We start from the raw sequence: 14,202 nt of genomic DNA, 5'->3' as shown, positions 1-14,202 counted from the left end.
ATTGTCTTCACCGTTATCTACTGATTATGGTTAAATAATGATCGGCTAACTGGGCAGTGAGTACGGCGGCCCAGGATAACCTTTCCGTCACTGTATACGCTAGTGCCCGCTAGTGCCCGCTATCGCGTATTGCATATCGATTACGGGCTCGATTACGGGCAAAATTATTTAATAAGGACGTCTTGCTGCTGATTCTAAAAGATTTTTTTGACTGCTTCATATAGAATGAATAAAAGCAGATCGAGGTGAGAAAAAAAGCCAAACTTACTATGAGATCGTCTTCTAATCTCTCTACTATATGTATAGATGAATGACTTTATCGAAAAAAAAGGCAACGTCGTGACTGTCGAGCGCGAAGTCTTGGAGAAGCCGAACTTTTCATCAGAAAAGAACGGATTCGTGACCGAGTCTAGTCAGTCAATTTCTCTAACCGCAGAAGAACGCGAGAAGTTCCTGAATCGGATCATGGAATCTAAGGAATTGGAAGATATCGGTGCCAGTGATCTTCAATTAGAATATCTTTTATCCAAGCTGCATATTCTATCATTAGATGAGTGTATCGCGGAGATCAAAGAGGCGGCATCCTACCACCGCGATGACTACAACTATCCAATTGAGACGCGCAGTAAAATCAGCCGCCTACTCAAGGGACCAATGGAGTATGGCCTTGGTCAGGAATTATATGAGATTGATCTTCGACTAGAAGCAACTCTCAACAAGTTCAACTCTCCTTACCCAGAAGTTCGCGCTGTGACGGATCCGACCGATGACTTCTTTGCCCCTGTTGAAACTCCTCGTGCTTACTTTTTGGGTCTATTTTGGGTCGTTGTTGGATCGTTTATCAACGAGGTCTTCTTGACTCGTCAGCCTTCCCTGTCTATCAAGTCTGCAGTATTTCAAATTCTTGTATATCCCGGCGGAAAGCTTCTTGAACGTATAGTTCCTAACAAGACATACTATTTTCGCGGTCGCAAACTTGCTCTAAACCCGGGACCATGGTCATACAAAGAGCAAATGTTTGCAACGATTATGATCAATGCCGGGGCTAATTTTGCAAACATTGAGAATCATACTTTGGTTTACAAATTGCCGCAGTTCTTTGCTCAAACTTGGGTGAATTTTGGATTTATGTTAGTCGCTAATGTATCTACTCAATTTTTTGGATTTGGAGTTGCTGGTATTCTCAGACGCTGGGTATATATTCTTTAATCTATTTTTAAACCTTTGGTACTAATGGTTGTTACAGGTTATTTATGAGAAGAAAGCAGTCTGGCCGACAATTCTACCTACATTGACCCTTAATCGGGTTCTCCTGCAGCCCGAAGAGAAGCACAAGATTCATGGCTGGTCAATCTCTCGCTACCGTTTCTTTTGGTATACACTTGCTGGTGCATTTGTATACTTTTGGCTTCCTGATTTCCTGTTTACTGCATTATCGACTTTTAACTGGATTACTTGGATTGCGCCTAAGAATAAGATTCTGGCTCTGATCACTGGTTCGAAAACAGGCATGGGATTTAATCCTATTCCTTCTTTTGACTGGACGGTAATCAATTACTCTGGACCACTAACCAAGCCATTTTTCGCAAGTGCGAACCAGTATGCTGGTGTCATGTTTGGCGCATTTTTGATCATTGGAATGGTCTGGAAAAATTATAAATGGACGGGCTACTTACCAATGAACACCTCGACTGTGTATGCTAATAATGGTCTGAAATACAACATGTCGCGAATTACTAATAAAAACGATCGGCTGGATGTTGAAGCTTACCGTGCATATTCTGCACCATACTTTACTGCTGGAAACCTTTTACGAGAAGGATCGTCATATTGTATGGTTACTTTGTCATTTACGTCTATTCTTTTGTCCGATTACAAATTGCTTTGGACTTCTATGAAGGGATTTTTCCGAGCTTTGAAAAATTGGCGGAAAAACAAGTTGACAGGAACATCAAGTTTTGATGATTTTGATGACCCAATGTCACTCATGATTCGTGAATATGAAGAAGTTCCTGATTGGTGGTTTTTTGTCATTTTGATTGTGTCTCTGGTTTTTGGCATTATTCTGTTTGAGGTGTATCCTATTGTCGCAAGCATCTGGGTTTTGTTTGCAGTCTTTGGAATCTCTCTATTACTGCTGATTCCTTCGACTGTAATTTACTCGGTAACTGGATATCAAGTTGCATTCAACGATCTTATGGTCGTCCTTGGCGGATATTTTGTTCCTGGATCTGGTATCGGAAATATTATTGGACGATTATATGGCTGGAATATTGACGAACAAGCCGAATCGTTTGTGTCTGATCTGAAATTGGCGCACTATGCAAAGTTGCCGCCTCGCGCAGTCTTTCGTGGTCAGGTTATCGCTACCGCAGTAAACTGTCTAGTCACGGTTGGAGGCGTCAACGTCGTTCTGGGGCTTAACCGTATTTGCTATAATGATCAGCCGGACAAGTTTGTCTGCGCTTATCCAAACAGTATTTACAATACGAGTTTGTTCTATGGTTTGGTCGGTCCTGACAGAGTATTCTCAATGTATCCCGGCTTGAAATACTGTTTCCTGGCCGGCGTACTGATCGGAATCGTTTATCATCCTCTGCAGCGATATTTTCCACGTATCTTTAGAACCATCCACCCAGTCGTCATTTTGTCGGGTGTGTATGTGTATGGACAATCTTACAATCTGTCATATTACACTATGGGTTTCTGGTTCGCCCTCTTTTTTATGTACTATGTACGAAAGCGGTACCTCAACTGGTGGACGAAATACGTCTATGTTCTAACATCGGGATTAACTGCGGGAACCGCCTTTGCGGCGATCATTATCTTTGGATCGATTAGTTATACTGGTACATCAGTTAAATGGTGGGGGACTACAGTGTCGACAGCGGGTATCGATGCGGTTGCAACGACTACGCTGTTTGATATTCCGGAGTCAGGTACTTTTGGCCTGCAGGTCGGCGAATTCCAGTGATTTTGCTGCTGTCCAGCTTTTGATTTTTTTTTTAGTTTATTGCAAAAAGGGACATTTCTCGTTATTAATTAATGATTTAATCTTACAAATATATTACACTATCTCGTCACGAATCAAGCCAGCCATTAACTTGCCGAATTCCCATTCTAGATAACCAGATTAGAATTCATGAAAAGTATACTTCAGGTTTTGTGCAAACATACCGACTGGCAAAGCGTAAACCCTGGGTGCCCATGGGGAAATAGCTGATTGTATACCATAGGGCCGCAATGATCTGAACGATGCAAGCTATTACAGTCAGTATCTTTGATCCCATCTATATATCCCATATTAGCTATGACTTAAATATTATAGGAAAAAAGAGAAAGAGAAACATACTCCTAGGCTGAAAACTAGAGTTAGGATAATTGAGCCGAAATAGACGACAGTGAAGAGTATCCGGTTAGCTGAGAATAAGTGTATTATGTAGTTGACAGGACCCTGAAGGCATCCAAAGGAGATCACAAATAATAGGGACCCAAGAGACCATCTGAACGATTGGAGGTTGAAAGTCAGCAAATGAGTCTGATATCTTCTGAAATCAGACACAATACATACAGCATGGCAAATTTGATTGGTTTCAAAACCAAGACAGGAAATAGAGCAAAGCAGAGTACAAAAAAAATTGCTGAGGCAGCGAGACAGACGCCGAAGCATACTATCCGGTCCCATCGCGACACTGAATGAGAGTAGTTAGCAGACTGTGTAGGAGCAAGTCAAGTCCCAATCAGCATGAGGCGCACTAGTAAACCAAGCAGGCTCCTGGATAGTTGTCGGAGCTGGATCATTTTCCGACACAGGAAGCTGCATGTATCCTTGCTGCTTGAAGGGATTTATGGACTTAAAAGTAGTCGAGATGTTCGATGCCGAGAAATCGGAAAGCTGGAGGAACGGCTGTGGGGGAGGTGGTGGTGGCGGGGCTGCTGCTGCTGTCGGACGCGCCGACCAGCTGCTGAACTGCTGCCTGAACGAGGTTTCTGCTGAAGAGAACGGCATTCTTATCTGCCTCTGCTTCTAAGATAATGACCCACAAAGAGCGCGACGGCGAAGATAGCAGTAGCAGACAGCAACGTATGAGAAGCGGCGGTTGAATACGCGTCGAGAGACGGTTGAGTAATATGCGGGTTTTGTACTTCCGAAAGGGTCATCGCCTGCGAGAAGCGGTCATATCTTGACTCTGTCTTCCCCCCGCCCCCGCAATCCCCTTTCTCTTCTACTTAGGTACTACCAGGACACCGATTTATCCCCGCCAAATTAGTGCAGCAGACTTATTTGGCTTTATCTGTTTGTCTTTCTTGCTTCGAGCTCGATGTCTTATCAGTCGCCGCCGTACATTAAACCGGATCCGGACGGCGCTGCCTTCTACCAACAGTCGCAGCCAGACTTCTCTGGAGGCAACCAGGACCTCATGTTTAGCCGCGGTGGATTTTCGTCTTTTGACGGTAATAGTCCGTCCTCGTCTATGATTCCTGAAGACGACCTTCTGGAGAGTCTGAATGGTACTGCTGGCAGCTATACCGATATGAATGTCGTCATGTCGCAAGACCTGCAAACTCAACAGTATTCTACTCCACAGAACCTCGGCGTTGGCAGCTATTTTTCTCCTCCGACTCGAAATGTTCAGATGCCTTCTGCTTCGCCGTTCAATGATTACAGTCAACCGCCATCATTCCAGCAAAGCCTCAGCCGGAGTGCTGGCGTGTCTAGCAGCGCCCCGCGCCAGCTCCGTCCTGAGAGCCATACTCAGCGCTTTTTAAATATCAACGAATATAGTCGTCCTCAAAAGCAATCTGGTTTTCAGAGCGTGTCGATCCCTAATTCTGCTGGCAGCTGGAGCGGCGCCGGTGGCACTCCTGAGAGCTTCGACCAGACCCTGTCGCCACCTACTGTTGCTATCAAGGGCGAACCTGGTGACAAGCAGAGTTTGCTCTTGTTGGAGAAAAGGAGGCGGAGGCGAGAGTCTCATAATGCTGGTATGTATAGAAACTGGTTATAGCATGTTTGTGCTGGTCTGCAGATATAAATATTCTAATTTCAAATCATAGTTGAGCGTCGTCGTCGCGATAATATTAATGAGAAAATACAAGAGCTGGCGTCACTAATTCCCGAACATCTTCTTGAAGGGACTGGTTTTACTCGTAATCCCGGTCCCGGAAGCGGAGTCAATGCGGGAAGTGTCGGCACAGAGGTGTCTACTCCAGGAGCTAGCGGCACGCCTGGAATGTCGGCATCTTCTGTTGCTGCTCTCGGCAGAGATGGAAAGCCCAACAAAGGAATAATTCTCAAGAAAAGCGTCGATTATATTCGACAGCTGCAGCTGGCACAAGAGGAACTGCGGAGGAAGAATGAAGAACTAGAAAAGAGGCTTGTGATGCTTGGTCAACCGACACTGAAAGAGGACAATAAATTAGCAAATGTCAGTAATGGATCGTCTGGCAAATCGTTTCAGGATGATTTCAAAACTACACCGAGTAAATCCGATAATGACGATTATGCTGACTTTGATTATGACGAGAGCGTCTTTCCGACAAGTCCTGGCTTGTCGGACGAAATTGGAGGAGGTCAGTATAATGGAATGGACATAAGCTAAATTTTCATTTTTGTCGATTGCAAAGGAGGTTTTTTGTTCAATCATTTGTATCTGCAAAATCTTGTACAAATTCATTTAATTCTTGGGATATAAATGGGAGTTATTAGTGTCAATTTTTCTTGATTTATTCGTTTAGCTGCTGTCGCCCTGGTCTATTTAGTCAGCTGCAATCACGCGTGTTTGATTAGTACAATATTAGGAGCCGCGTTGGGAATTATTCTAATCTATTTTTTTTTGGGGGGTAGGGACAAGGAAATCCGATTATATCATTATATCATTTTGTGGGATCTTTGTGAGTGTATTGTGCTTTATAAGATAGGATATTTTTTCACATAGTAATGTGCTCTTTGTACTATTTCATATATTTATCTCTACATTCTGTATATATTTCATAAGAGATAATGTAAATGTAAATTATGCCATTGATATAATTATGGGCGAGAAAGTTGACCGGATGACTTCGAGTCTGCTCAGACAGCTAGCCGCACTTACTCTGAACATATACTTGATATTGTCCCCGCTGCGCTCCCCAAAATCCAATTTCTTTCTCGTCAGGCACTGCTGTTTATAAGATAATAATAGCAAAAAATTAAAAAAATTTTAGTTGACTCGGATAATCTTTATTAATTATCGTCATGTCGTCACGATCACGTCCCGGTACGATAATCAGCTCACTCTGATAGAGTAGATTAGAAAGCTGACATTCTTCGTATAGGTCGTCAAACAGTAGGTTCAGCGAATCGTATGGCATCACCATCAGGCGATGAAGGCGGAGTGACAGCCGAAGCTGATACGAGTGCTATCCCTGCTGGATGGAAATGGGACGCAACGAGATATGAAGCCGAGTGCGCTCGTGTCAGTGGAATATGCGACGAGGATTTACTGAGTATATCTACCCTTTTGTGAGCTTTATGAATAGTCAAGAATTGAAGATTAATTGCGCGTGACTTAGTTGATTTTGATACGGAAGAGGAAACGCAAACGAATGCCGGCACAAGCCAAAGCTTGAAATAATCAGTCTGGCTTATACAGCTTAGCTAGTATTTGATGTGATGAATGAGTTTGTATGGAGTTCATGGGACATGTTTTCTTATAAATGCTATTGACTTGATTTGTTTGATTATTATAAGCTATTAAAGTTGAATTGGGAAGTGTATCTATAGTCTTCATTTCAATAATTAAACAGATAAAATCCACCTATCGATTATCAAATGTGCCTATGAAACAGTTATTTCTGAAACAGCTTCCGGCAAATCTCCCAAATCGTCACCCTCATTTTTACTGCCATCAAGACCCTTCTCGAATATCTCCCTCCCGGTAGGTTTCGTCTTCTCCTCCACTTTACCAGTCTCTAGTCTTTCTTTTTCCTCCATCTCGGCTTTGAATTTCTTGCGCCAAATCAAAAAGTTTTCGCGATTAACTAGCGTCCCACGAAACTTTGCCTGTTCGCGTTCCTCTTCTTCGCGAGCTTTCTCTTCAAGCGCACGTTCGATTGCGTCTTGCTTTTCTTGTAAAATAGTTTCAGCTTGATCTTTAAGCGAAGATGTAACTGCATAAATAGACGGGAAACCCAAATTCTCTTCAGCCTGCGTGAATATCGTTAGCTACTGTTTTACTCAAGAGTAGAAAATATGCGTAAACGCACTTCTTGGGCAGCTTTCTCTCGCAGGGTATCAAGATCGGTATTATTCAACAGTAGAGGCTTCTCTTCAATCCTCTTGCTATCGTCATCCGACTCTTCATCGTCATCGTCTAACTTCTTATATTCAAACGACAGATCGATGATTGGCAATGTCTCCGGATACCCCTCCGAGTATTCAACGTGAATAATCAACGACTGATTGCTGTTCTTGGTTATGAGTCCATTTCTGGATGTAGGCGGCTCGAGAGTTATAGTGATTGTGTAGACTGCGGGGGAAATTATGGCCATTTCGTCGGGGTACATTGATTGCAGGAGCTCAATTTCCTGAGCTTTTTCTTCTTCTGGATCCATTGTGTTTCAATTCAAAAAGCTAAACTGGCAATATAAGAATGGCGTTTATAAGATCTGGCTTCATCAAATAACGACAAAGTAACTTACTAGTATTTTAATAGGGGATTCACTGGTTATAATAAGATGTTGTCGTATTCCTTGTGGCACTCGAGTATTTCTTCAAGGCACGCAATATCGGCAGAATCAAAAGCAGCCCTTTTTCTTAATTACTTGACTCTTCACAATCAGAAAATGCAGATCTTTTGTCAAATACAAATACTAATTCATGAGTGTAAGGATACTCGGAACAAGACATAGGGTTGGGGCCACAAGTTTGTGCGTTGAAGGAAAAAAAATTAAACTAAATCTTTGGGACTTCATTCTGTCTATTCTGTTCTGTAAAACCTATTTACAGCCATTTTTGTATAGTTTTGAACACAATAATGACTACATCAATAGATCAAACTATAGCTGCTGCTCAAGAATATATAGCATCCAGAGAGCTGCACCAGGCTCTCAGTTTACTTTCGCCGCTTGTCGCAACGAACAAAAACAACGCTGAACTCCTACAAACACTAGCTACAGCGCATCTTGAAGTCTCTGCACTTCCAGAAGAACATGATGGCGAAGCTCACGCCGAGAAAGCCTACGCATATTTTGTTGAAGCCGCGAATCTTGACGACGCGAATGGGAAAGGTGACTTTGAGAAGTATTTATGGCTGGGCCAGCTATCTGGTGGTCGTGATGCGGTCGAATGGTTTCGCAAGGGATGTAATGGATTAAGGAAGGATTTAAGTAGTGAGGATATTGCCGAGGAGAAAAAGATCGAGCTGCGGAAAAAGCTGTGCGATGCGCTGTGTGCGTCAGTAGAAATCTGGATGACTGATTTGTGGTATGTCCGTTCTAGTTCTGCGATATATTCTAAGGCCATTCTTACTCACTCTTATTTTTATTGTTCAGCATGGAATCCGAAGCCGAAGCGACGTGCGAAACCCTCATCACGGAGTCATTAATGATAGACTCGACTCACCCAGAATCATACTCCACCCTCGCATCGATCCGCATCTCCCAGCAACGCCAAGGCGACGCCCGAATCGCCGTTCAACAAGCATGGGAACTTTTCAAATCATCAGCTGAATCTCAGAGACTTAACCAATCACTCTCCGTCGACGGATCTGATGAAGTATCGCAAATCACTGCGCTAAAAAATCTAACTCGACTTAGCATCGAGACTGAGTTGTACGATATTGCTGAGGATGTGTGTAAACGAATACTCTCACTCGACGAGGATATTGCGGAGGTCTGGTACTTGTCAGGCCTAGCCTCGGCGCAAAAATATAGTACCAGCGGCGACGCAAGCACCCTGCTATCAGCCTACGAGAGTTTCCAGACCGCGCTCGAGCTCACTGAATCCAATGCAGATGAAGCCGAAGAGCTGACTGAAGAATTACAACAAAAAATAGCCGAAACCGAAGCCGAACTTTCAGCTAAGGGAGTTAAGTACGCGAATGGGAAAGCTGGTGGGCCGAGAAACGGCGATGACGATGACGACGACGAGTGGCTGGATGAAATCGAAGACGACGAATAAGATAGACTAGTAAAAATTAAACATGTATATAGCAATACTTTCATATGGTAACTTGCAAGTAGATTTCAATTCCCATAAACAGATCAATTGCATATATCCTATTAGCGTGGAATAGATGGACGCGTATGCATTGTTTACGAAATTAAGGTTTATACGCCGCACGCAGACCAGCCCCGTCGCCGAGCATGGAATATCAGCCAGCCCCGCGATAAATCGCTTTTCCTAGTTTATTTGAATCGCGCATTTTTTCTCTTCACTTCTTTCTTTCAGTTTTCTATCCTACTAGTAGCTTTTTCATGACTTTTCTACTGCACATGTATAAGCACTTTTGTGGATAGTTTTACGGATGAGCAACCGAACAGGCTTCGTCCATAATGACGATTCTCAGCCCGCCTCATCTCGGGCAGAGCGAATGATTGCAAAAGCGAAGAAACGCTTGCGAGTAAGCCATTCATTTCTTTACACATAATTGTCTAATTACTAAGTGGTATTCTCTAATCTACAGGAAGTTGACGCGAGAATCAGTTTAGCACTGGGAAACTCTCCGCGGATCAGAGAACCCGCTGAGCGCAGACAGATATCAGCGCCGATAGTCAACCCAGATCAAGCTATACCTTCAGAGCAGCGGAGAATGTCTGAACTAGCTAAACTACGATTGCAGAGAGAAGCTAACGCTGGAAAACCGGGGTTTGACGAAGTTCCAAAGATTGACAGCTTGACTTCTGCTTCAGCGTCTTCTTCGACGGCCCCACAGCAGCCTCATTCTACCGGTCATAGAGTATCGGGAGCGCTTGAGTCTATCTCTGAAGATACTTCACAATATCACCGTAATCGTTCGTCTGCTGCCTACTCACCTGATAGGAGACCATCTCCGCCCCGTACATACGACACATCTATTGGAAAATCTGCCTATGTGTCTCCACTCCGCAAGCCAGTCTCCCGACCCCAGAGTCGTCAGCAGCCGTTGTCACCTTCAACCATAAAGTCCCAGTCGCAGACTACAGGTGATCCCGGAACTTCGTACACCAGGCTTAGTCATGTTGATCTATTGCAGCGTATCGAGGATGAGCTTATGCAGGAAACGCCACTTGAGTTTGCAACAGGTTCCTCAAGAACAGGATCTAAGCGAGGTAGTGACGACAGCGGTAGCAGTGAGGGTGATATGGCAAAGGCGACAAGGCAAATGCCGCGATCTGTCTCCGAGCCAATAGACGTCAACAGATTGACTATTAATGCATCTTCCGTGCAGCGGAGATCTGATGCGCCGCTATTATCGGCCATCATTAATCGTGATGAGGAAGCTATGACGTCGCCGCGTGAAGTGCGAGGCGACGAGTCACAGTCATTAGCTGAAGATATGGAGAGTCTGTTACGAGAAGTGCGTAATTTCCGGGGACGCGTGGCATCAATTAGAAGTACTGTCGGCACTTTTCCTCCTGATCAACAGAGTCCTGCAACTACCGAAGGAGATACCCAGGGCAACACTGCGACCGCCCATGCGCTGCAATTATCGTCAGCTCCTGATTTCTCTAGATCCCATACAGTTAGAGCATCGACGGCAACACTTATGACAGATTATGGCCGCCTAAGTCAATTTTCCCTGCACTCTCCCAACGCGGAGAACGTGTTCGCTGCCTACGGCGGACAGCAGCCGTCGTCGATATACATTACTCCTTCGCAAGCTCAGCGAATCGCACAGGAGCTTGGTGACGATCAAGTAATGCTTGCGCCTCCGCCGCCAATTGATCCAGACGACGCAGAAAAGTACGAGGAGTTACAAACTGATTTCATAAGTCAGCAGGGTGCGCGTGCTAAGACTGTCTCGAAAGCAAAATACCCATTAAGTGATTTTGAGGATCGATTACATGTCGTTAAGCAGCGAAGTAGTTCTAGTTTTTCCAATAGACCGGACACCAAACCTCGAGGGCCGCGAGCAATCAGTACAGGAAGTATGGCGTACACGGCAGTGACTTCTCCCGAAACCTCTTCCGATGAGAAGAATGGCAATTTACGCCCATTGACGCCGACAAGTCTGATTAATCGTACCCGCGTCGACTCTGATGAGCGTAAGTCGTTTGTGACTGCAGAGTCATCTATTCAGTCCGAGTCTGACGACTACGGTAACGACGAGAATGAAGAGCCCCCAGAGTTACCGAGACGTAATTCAGGGCGAGCAAGGTCAAAAATACGTAGCATTTCGTTTGATGCTAGCCTTCCACAAGTGGCGTCGTCTTCATCGGGCGGCAAGATGCATACGCAGCGACATGTGCCGGCCCACCGGCACTCGCCGGCGGCGCAGAGGCATAGGCATAGGCATGCAGGCGAGCTCCATCAGCGCTCAGTTTCTGAAGGGGGCGCTAATATAAGCTCTTCCGGCCGGAATCGTCGGTCGGCGCAGAAGGCAGATGCAAGCAAAGAGCATAGCAGTCCAATTCGTGAGCGCAAATCATCTCATTCTTCAATTTACACACAGCCACGCGACCCCGCCACCACGCCATCATGGCTTCAGAACCAGGACACCGATAATCTAGATTGGCTAGGCAAGGGCGCTGAGTTTGACGAGCTTATTAATTTGGAAATGGAGCATAAGCGAATGCTCGAGAAATTCATTGAAACCTTGGGAAGGTTGAGCGTCGATGTTGCGATGGATGAGAAGAAGAGGGATGAAGGGCGCCGACGGATGGATAATGCGCTTTTGGCATTAGAAGGGTGGATCTGAGCTGTTTAGAGATATAATGTAATATAGTGAAGATATATAAAATACAAGAATTTTTGATTTCTCTATTTACATTATACTTGAGTGGGGCATAATCTGTTACTGCAAGCATAATTATTAGGTCTTTAGGGTAAAGGTTAAGGTTTCCGACGCCACATGCGTCTAATAGCTACGACGAGATGCCATATAACTCTGAGAAAGAATAAAAAGATATACTGCGCAGAGAATGCAAGCGGAATATCTTGTATCCATGCAAAATGGCAGTGCTGTAATAGAGCCGCTTGCTGAATTGGTCGGTGACGAAGGCCAAGATGTTCTAGATAGAAGTGAACATGAGGAACTAGATTTAGGCGAGATACAAAATAATGAGAGTGATGTTGACGACGACGATGAGGATGAGAGCAAAGAGAGTGACGATGGAAGTGACTCGGATGCTGGTTTTTTGGAGGATATTCTAGATGTCGGCGCCTTGGGATCTAAGAGCGATGACGGTGATGGCTCAGGTGATGATGATGGTGACTAATATAATGTTTATTCGATGTGAGAACGAAAACTAACTCTTGTCAAGAGGTACCACTTCTTCCCGAAGAAAATTGCGACGAAATTCGAAAGTTTCTCCGACAGAATGGTCGCGAGGCATTCCTGCGAAAGTACGTTATCGAAATAGAAGATGATCCCATACCATCCGACGAACCAACAAAAAAGCTATCACTACGAGAAGTTCTGTATGCTCTTGGACTGCGCGTCACCGGTCTTCTGGATGCCCTTGATGAAGAATCTTTAATACCTTTGCTTAATGTTGCCATCAACCGAGAATTGACGCGACGTCAGCCATTAGCAGACGTATCAACAATTGACGACGTAGTCAGACTACTCAAGGATGCAAAGAACGTCGTAATTTTAACTGGTGCGGGTATTAGTACAAGCTTAGGAATCCCTGATTTTAGATCGGACCAAGGAATTTATAGAAAGCTTGAGCTGATGGGGTTAAGCGAGCCACAGGAGGTGTTCGATTTACAGATATTTAGAGAGGATCCAAGGTGCGGTTTCTCGAGATATCGTCGCATACAAGTGATACTAACTGCTGGATCAATAGTATTTTTTACACATTCTCAAAGGATATCTTACCGACTGTTTCAAGATTCAGTCCTACGCACGCGTTTATCAAATTAGTTCAAGATAACGACAAACTACTTACAAACTACACACAAAATATAGACAATATGTATGCTACACTTATCATTTATTATAGCAAAAAAAAAGTTACTGACAGACAATGAAAAGAGAATCGTATGCTGGAATATCGAAAGAGAAGTTGGTACAATGTCACGGCTCGTTCGCAACAGCTACATGCCAGAAATGCGGGCACAAGATAGAAGGAAGTGATATATTTGACGATATCCGAAATGGAAAAGTCAGCCGATGCAAAAAGCCACCTCTGATAAACGAAGAAGCGATTACTGAAGTTTCACCCGAAACCTCACGGAAGCGAAAACGAAAAGACGATGATGAAGATGACGATGACGATATTGTTGAGCAGAATCTCGAATTCTGCGACGGAGTCATTAAACCGGATATTATATTTTTTGGAGAAGCTTTGCCAAAGGTATTTGAGACTCGACTACTAGGTCAAGACGTTGATCAATGCGACCTTTTGATTTGTATTGGCACTTCGCTAAAAGTTGCTCCGGTGAGCGAAATTATAAGAATTTTACCACCGCAAGTTCCGCAGATTTATATTTCGCGTACGCCATGTACGCACGCGTTGTTTGACGTGTCGTTACTTGGCGACTGCGATGATATTGTGGAGTATTTATGCGCAAAATTGGGAAATGAATGGCAGCTGCGGCATGAGATGGCGCCGAAGGACGGGTTTGTGGGCAGCGTTGAAGCGCCTGCGCCGCGGATGTACAAGTTCAGTAAGGCTGTGGCGATTGGTCCAGAATCTTCTGAAAATGCTACAGATATCAAAGATACCTGAGCGATGTTCATTAATATAAAGCTGTTATTTACACTAATGTAAGTAATTAAGTAAGCAGGCATGACGTAGTCTAGCAAAGGGGGAGGGGCACACGTGGGGTTTTTCGGCACAGCGAGCCGCCTATACATTTCAGGGCGTAAAATGTTGCTAATTATAGTTGATTACAATACAAATATATCAAGTAATATTAATTGTTTATAATTACAATATATTAGTAATAACGCTGCTGCTGTTGTGGCTGTTGCTGCTGCTCAGAACTATAACTGCGCAAACAAGCCAAGGAAATTCAAAGAGCGAGTTGGGAACAAAGAAGCTTCTTCGACTTGATCTCTTTTCCTGCTC

The 14,202-nt window shown here is 44.2% G+C and overlaps 7 protein-coding genes across 7 annotated transcripts; 5 read left to right on the top strand and 2 right to left on the bottom strand.

Annotated features, from left to right (window-relative positions):
- Nucleotides 1–306: 306 nt before the first annotated feature.
- On the top strand, nt 307–2,974 carry V2V93DRAFT_324493 (OPT oligopeptide transporter protein-domain-containing protein; the record flags this gene model as incomplete). Its single annotated transcript, XM_066907471.1, has 2 exons — nt 307–1,194; nt 1,247–2,974. The coding sequence occupies 2 exons, from the start codon at nt 307–309 to the stop codon at nt 2,972–2,974; spliced, it is 2,616 nt and encodes an 871-aa protein (XP_066765875.1).
- A 41-nt stretch (nt 2,975–3,015) lies between these two features.
- V2V93DRAFT_370214 (protein transport protein SFT2) lies at nt 3,016–4,085 on the bottom strand. Its single transcript, XM_066910210.1, has 5 exons — nt 3,757–4,085; nt 3,572–3,692; nt 3,353–3,503; nt 3,178–3,290; nt 3,016–3,120 (listed from the first exon to the last, which is right to left on the bottom strand). Exons 1-5 carry the CDS (start codon nt 4,007–4,009, stop codon nt 3,081–3,083), a joined length of 678 nt encoding a protein of 225 aa, XP_066765874.1. The 5' UTR covers nt 4,010–4,085; the 3' UTR covers nt 3,016–3,080.
- On the top strand, nt 4,005–6,078 carry V2V93DRAFT_251208 (helix-loop-helix DNA-binding domain-containing protein). The gene is made up of 2 exons (XM_066907116.1): nt 4,005–4,986; nt 5,059–6,078. Exons 1-2 carry the CDS (start codon nt 4,323–4,325, stop codon nt 5,601–5,603), a joined length of 1,209 nt encoding a protein of 402 aa, XP_066765873.1. The 5' UTR covers nt 4,005–4,322; the 3' UTR covers nt 5,604–6,078.
- A 631-nt stretch (nt 6,079–6,709) lies between these two features.
- On the bottom strand, nt 6,710–7,910 carry V2V93DRAFT_370203 (RWD domain-containing protein). Its single transcript, XM_066910209.1, has 2 exons — nt 7,249–7,910; nt 6,710–7,189 (listed from the first exon to the last, which is right to left on the bottom strand). The coding sequence occupies exons 1-2, from the start codon at nt 7,594–7,596 to the stop codon at nt 6,821–6,823; spliced, it is 717 nt and encodes a 238-aa protein (XP_066765872.1). The 5' UTR covers nt 7,597–7,910; the 3' UTR covers nt 6,710–6,820.
- Nucleotides 7,911–9,195, top strand: V2V93DRAFT_370201 (uncharacterized protein). Its single transcript, XM_066910208.1, has 2 exons — nt 7,911–8,467; nt 8,536–9,195. The coding sequence occupies exons 1-2, from the start codon at nt 8,019–8,021 to the stop codon at nt 9,161–9,163; spliced, it is 1,077 nt and encodes a 358-aa protein (XP_066765871.1). The 5' UTR covers nt 7,911–8,018; the 3' UTR covers nt 9,164–9,195.
- Nucleotides 9,196–9,375: 180 nt separating this feature from the next.
- Nucleotides 9,376–11,948, top strand: V2V93DRAFT_370198 (uncharacterized protein). The gene has a single exon (XM_066910207.1). It carries the CDS (start codon nt 9,795–9,797, stop codon nt 11,880–11,882), a length of 2,088 nt encoding a protein of 695 aa, XP_066765870.1. The 5' UTR covers nt 9,376–9,794; the 3' UTR covers nt 11,883–11,948.
- A 46-nt stretch (nt 11,949–11,994) lies between these two features.
- Nucleotides 11,995–14,058, top strand: V2V93DRAFT_251007 (DHS-like NAD/FAD-binding domain-containing protein). Its single transcript, XM_066907114.1, has 4 exons — nt 11,995–12,394; nt 12,448–12,919; nt 12,976–13,104; nt 13,164–14,058. The coding sequence occupies exons 1-4, from the start codon at nt 12,106–12,108 to the stop codon at nt 13,858–13,860; spliced, it is 1,587 nt and encodes a 528-aa protein (XP_066765869.1). The 5' UTR covers nt 11,995–12,105; the 3' UTR covers nt 13,861–14,058.
- Nucleotides 14,059–14,202: the final 144 nt, after the last annotated feature.

The sequence above is a fragment of the Kockiozyma suomiensis genome (assembly GCF_038497685.1).
Source record: "Kockiozyma suomiensis strain NRRL Y-17356 unplaced genomic scaffold V2V93scaffold_7, whole genome shotgun sequence".
In the NCBI taxonomy this organism is placed as follows: domain Eukaryota; kingdom Fungi; phylum Ascomycota; class Lipomycetes; order Lipomycetales; family Lipomycetaceae; genus Kockiozyma; species Kockiozyma suomiensis.
This window is presented reverse-complemented; position numbering and strand designations above follow the sequence as displayed.

What these genes read in the sequence shown, in the direction of transcription:
- V2V93DRAFT_370201 (XM_066910208.1), top strand. Translation starts at nt 8,019, where the DNA reads ATGACTACATCAATAGATCAAACTATAGCTGCTGCTCAAGAATATATA. An exon ending in ATCTGGATGACTGATTTGTG is followed by an intron (nt 8,468 to 8,535) that starts GTATGTCCGTTC and finishes TTTATTGTTCAG; the next exon opens with CATGGAATCCGAAGCCGAAG.
- V2V93DRAFT_370198 (XM_066910207.1), top strand. Translation starts at nt 9,795, where the DNA reads ATGTCTGAACTAGCTAAACTACGATTGCAGAGAGAAGCTAACGCTGGA.
- V2V93DRAFT_251208 (XM_066907116.1), top strand. Translation starts at nt 4,323, where the DNA reads ATGTCTTATCAGTCGCCGCCGTACATTAAACCGGATCCGGACGGCGCT. An exon ending in GCGAGAGTCTCATAATGCTG is followed by an intron (nt 4,987 to 5,058) that starts GTATGTATAGAA and finishes TTCAAATCATAG; the next exon opens with TTGAGCGTCGTCGTCGCGAT.
- V2V93DRAFT_370214 (XM_066910210.1), bottom strand. Translation starts at nt 4,009, where the DNA reads ATGCCGTTCTCTTCAGCAGAAACCTCGTTCAGGCAGCAGTTCAGCAGC. An exon ending in GGAGCCTGCTTGGTTTACTA is followed by an intron (nt 3,693 to 3,756) that starts GTGCGCCTCATG and finishes ACTCTCATTCAG; the next exon opens with TGTCGCGATGGGACCGGATA. An exon ending in CCAATCAAATTTGCCATGCT is followed by an intron (nt 3,504 to 3,571) that starts GTATGTATTGTG and finishes CCAATCGTTCAG; the next exon opens with ATGGTCTCTTGGGTCCCTAT.
- V2V93DRAFT_370203 (XM_066910209.1), bottom strand. Translation starts at nt 7,596, where the DNA reads ATGGATCCAGAAGAAGAAAAAGCTCAGGAAATTGAGCTCCTGCAATCA. An exon ending in GAGAGAAAGCTGCCCAAGAA is followed by an intron (nt 7,190 to 7,248) that starts GTGCGTTTACGC and finishes ATATTCACGCAG; the next exon opens with GCTGAAGAGAATTTGGGTTT.
- V2V93DRAFT_251007 (XM_066907114.1), top strand. Translation starts at nt 12,106, where the DNA reads ATGCAAGCGGAATATCTTGTATCCATGCAAAATGGCAGTGCTGTAATA. An exon ending in TGGCTCAGGTGATGATGATG is followed by an intron (nt 12,395 to 12,447) that starts GTGACTAATATA and finishes ACTCTTGTCAAG; the next exon opens with AGGTACCACTTCTTCCCGAA. An exon ending in ACACAAAATATAGACAATAT is followed by an intron (nt 13,105 to 13,163) that starts GTATGCTACACT and finishes GACAATGAAAAG; the next exon opens with AGAATCGTATGCTGGAATAT.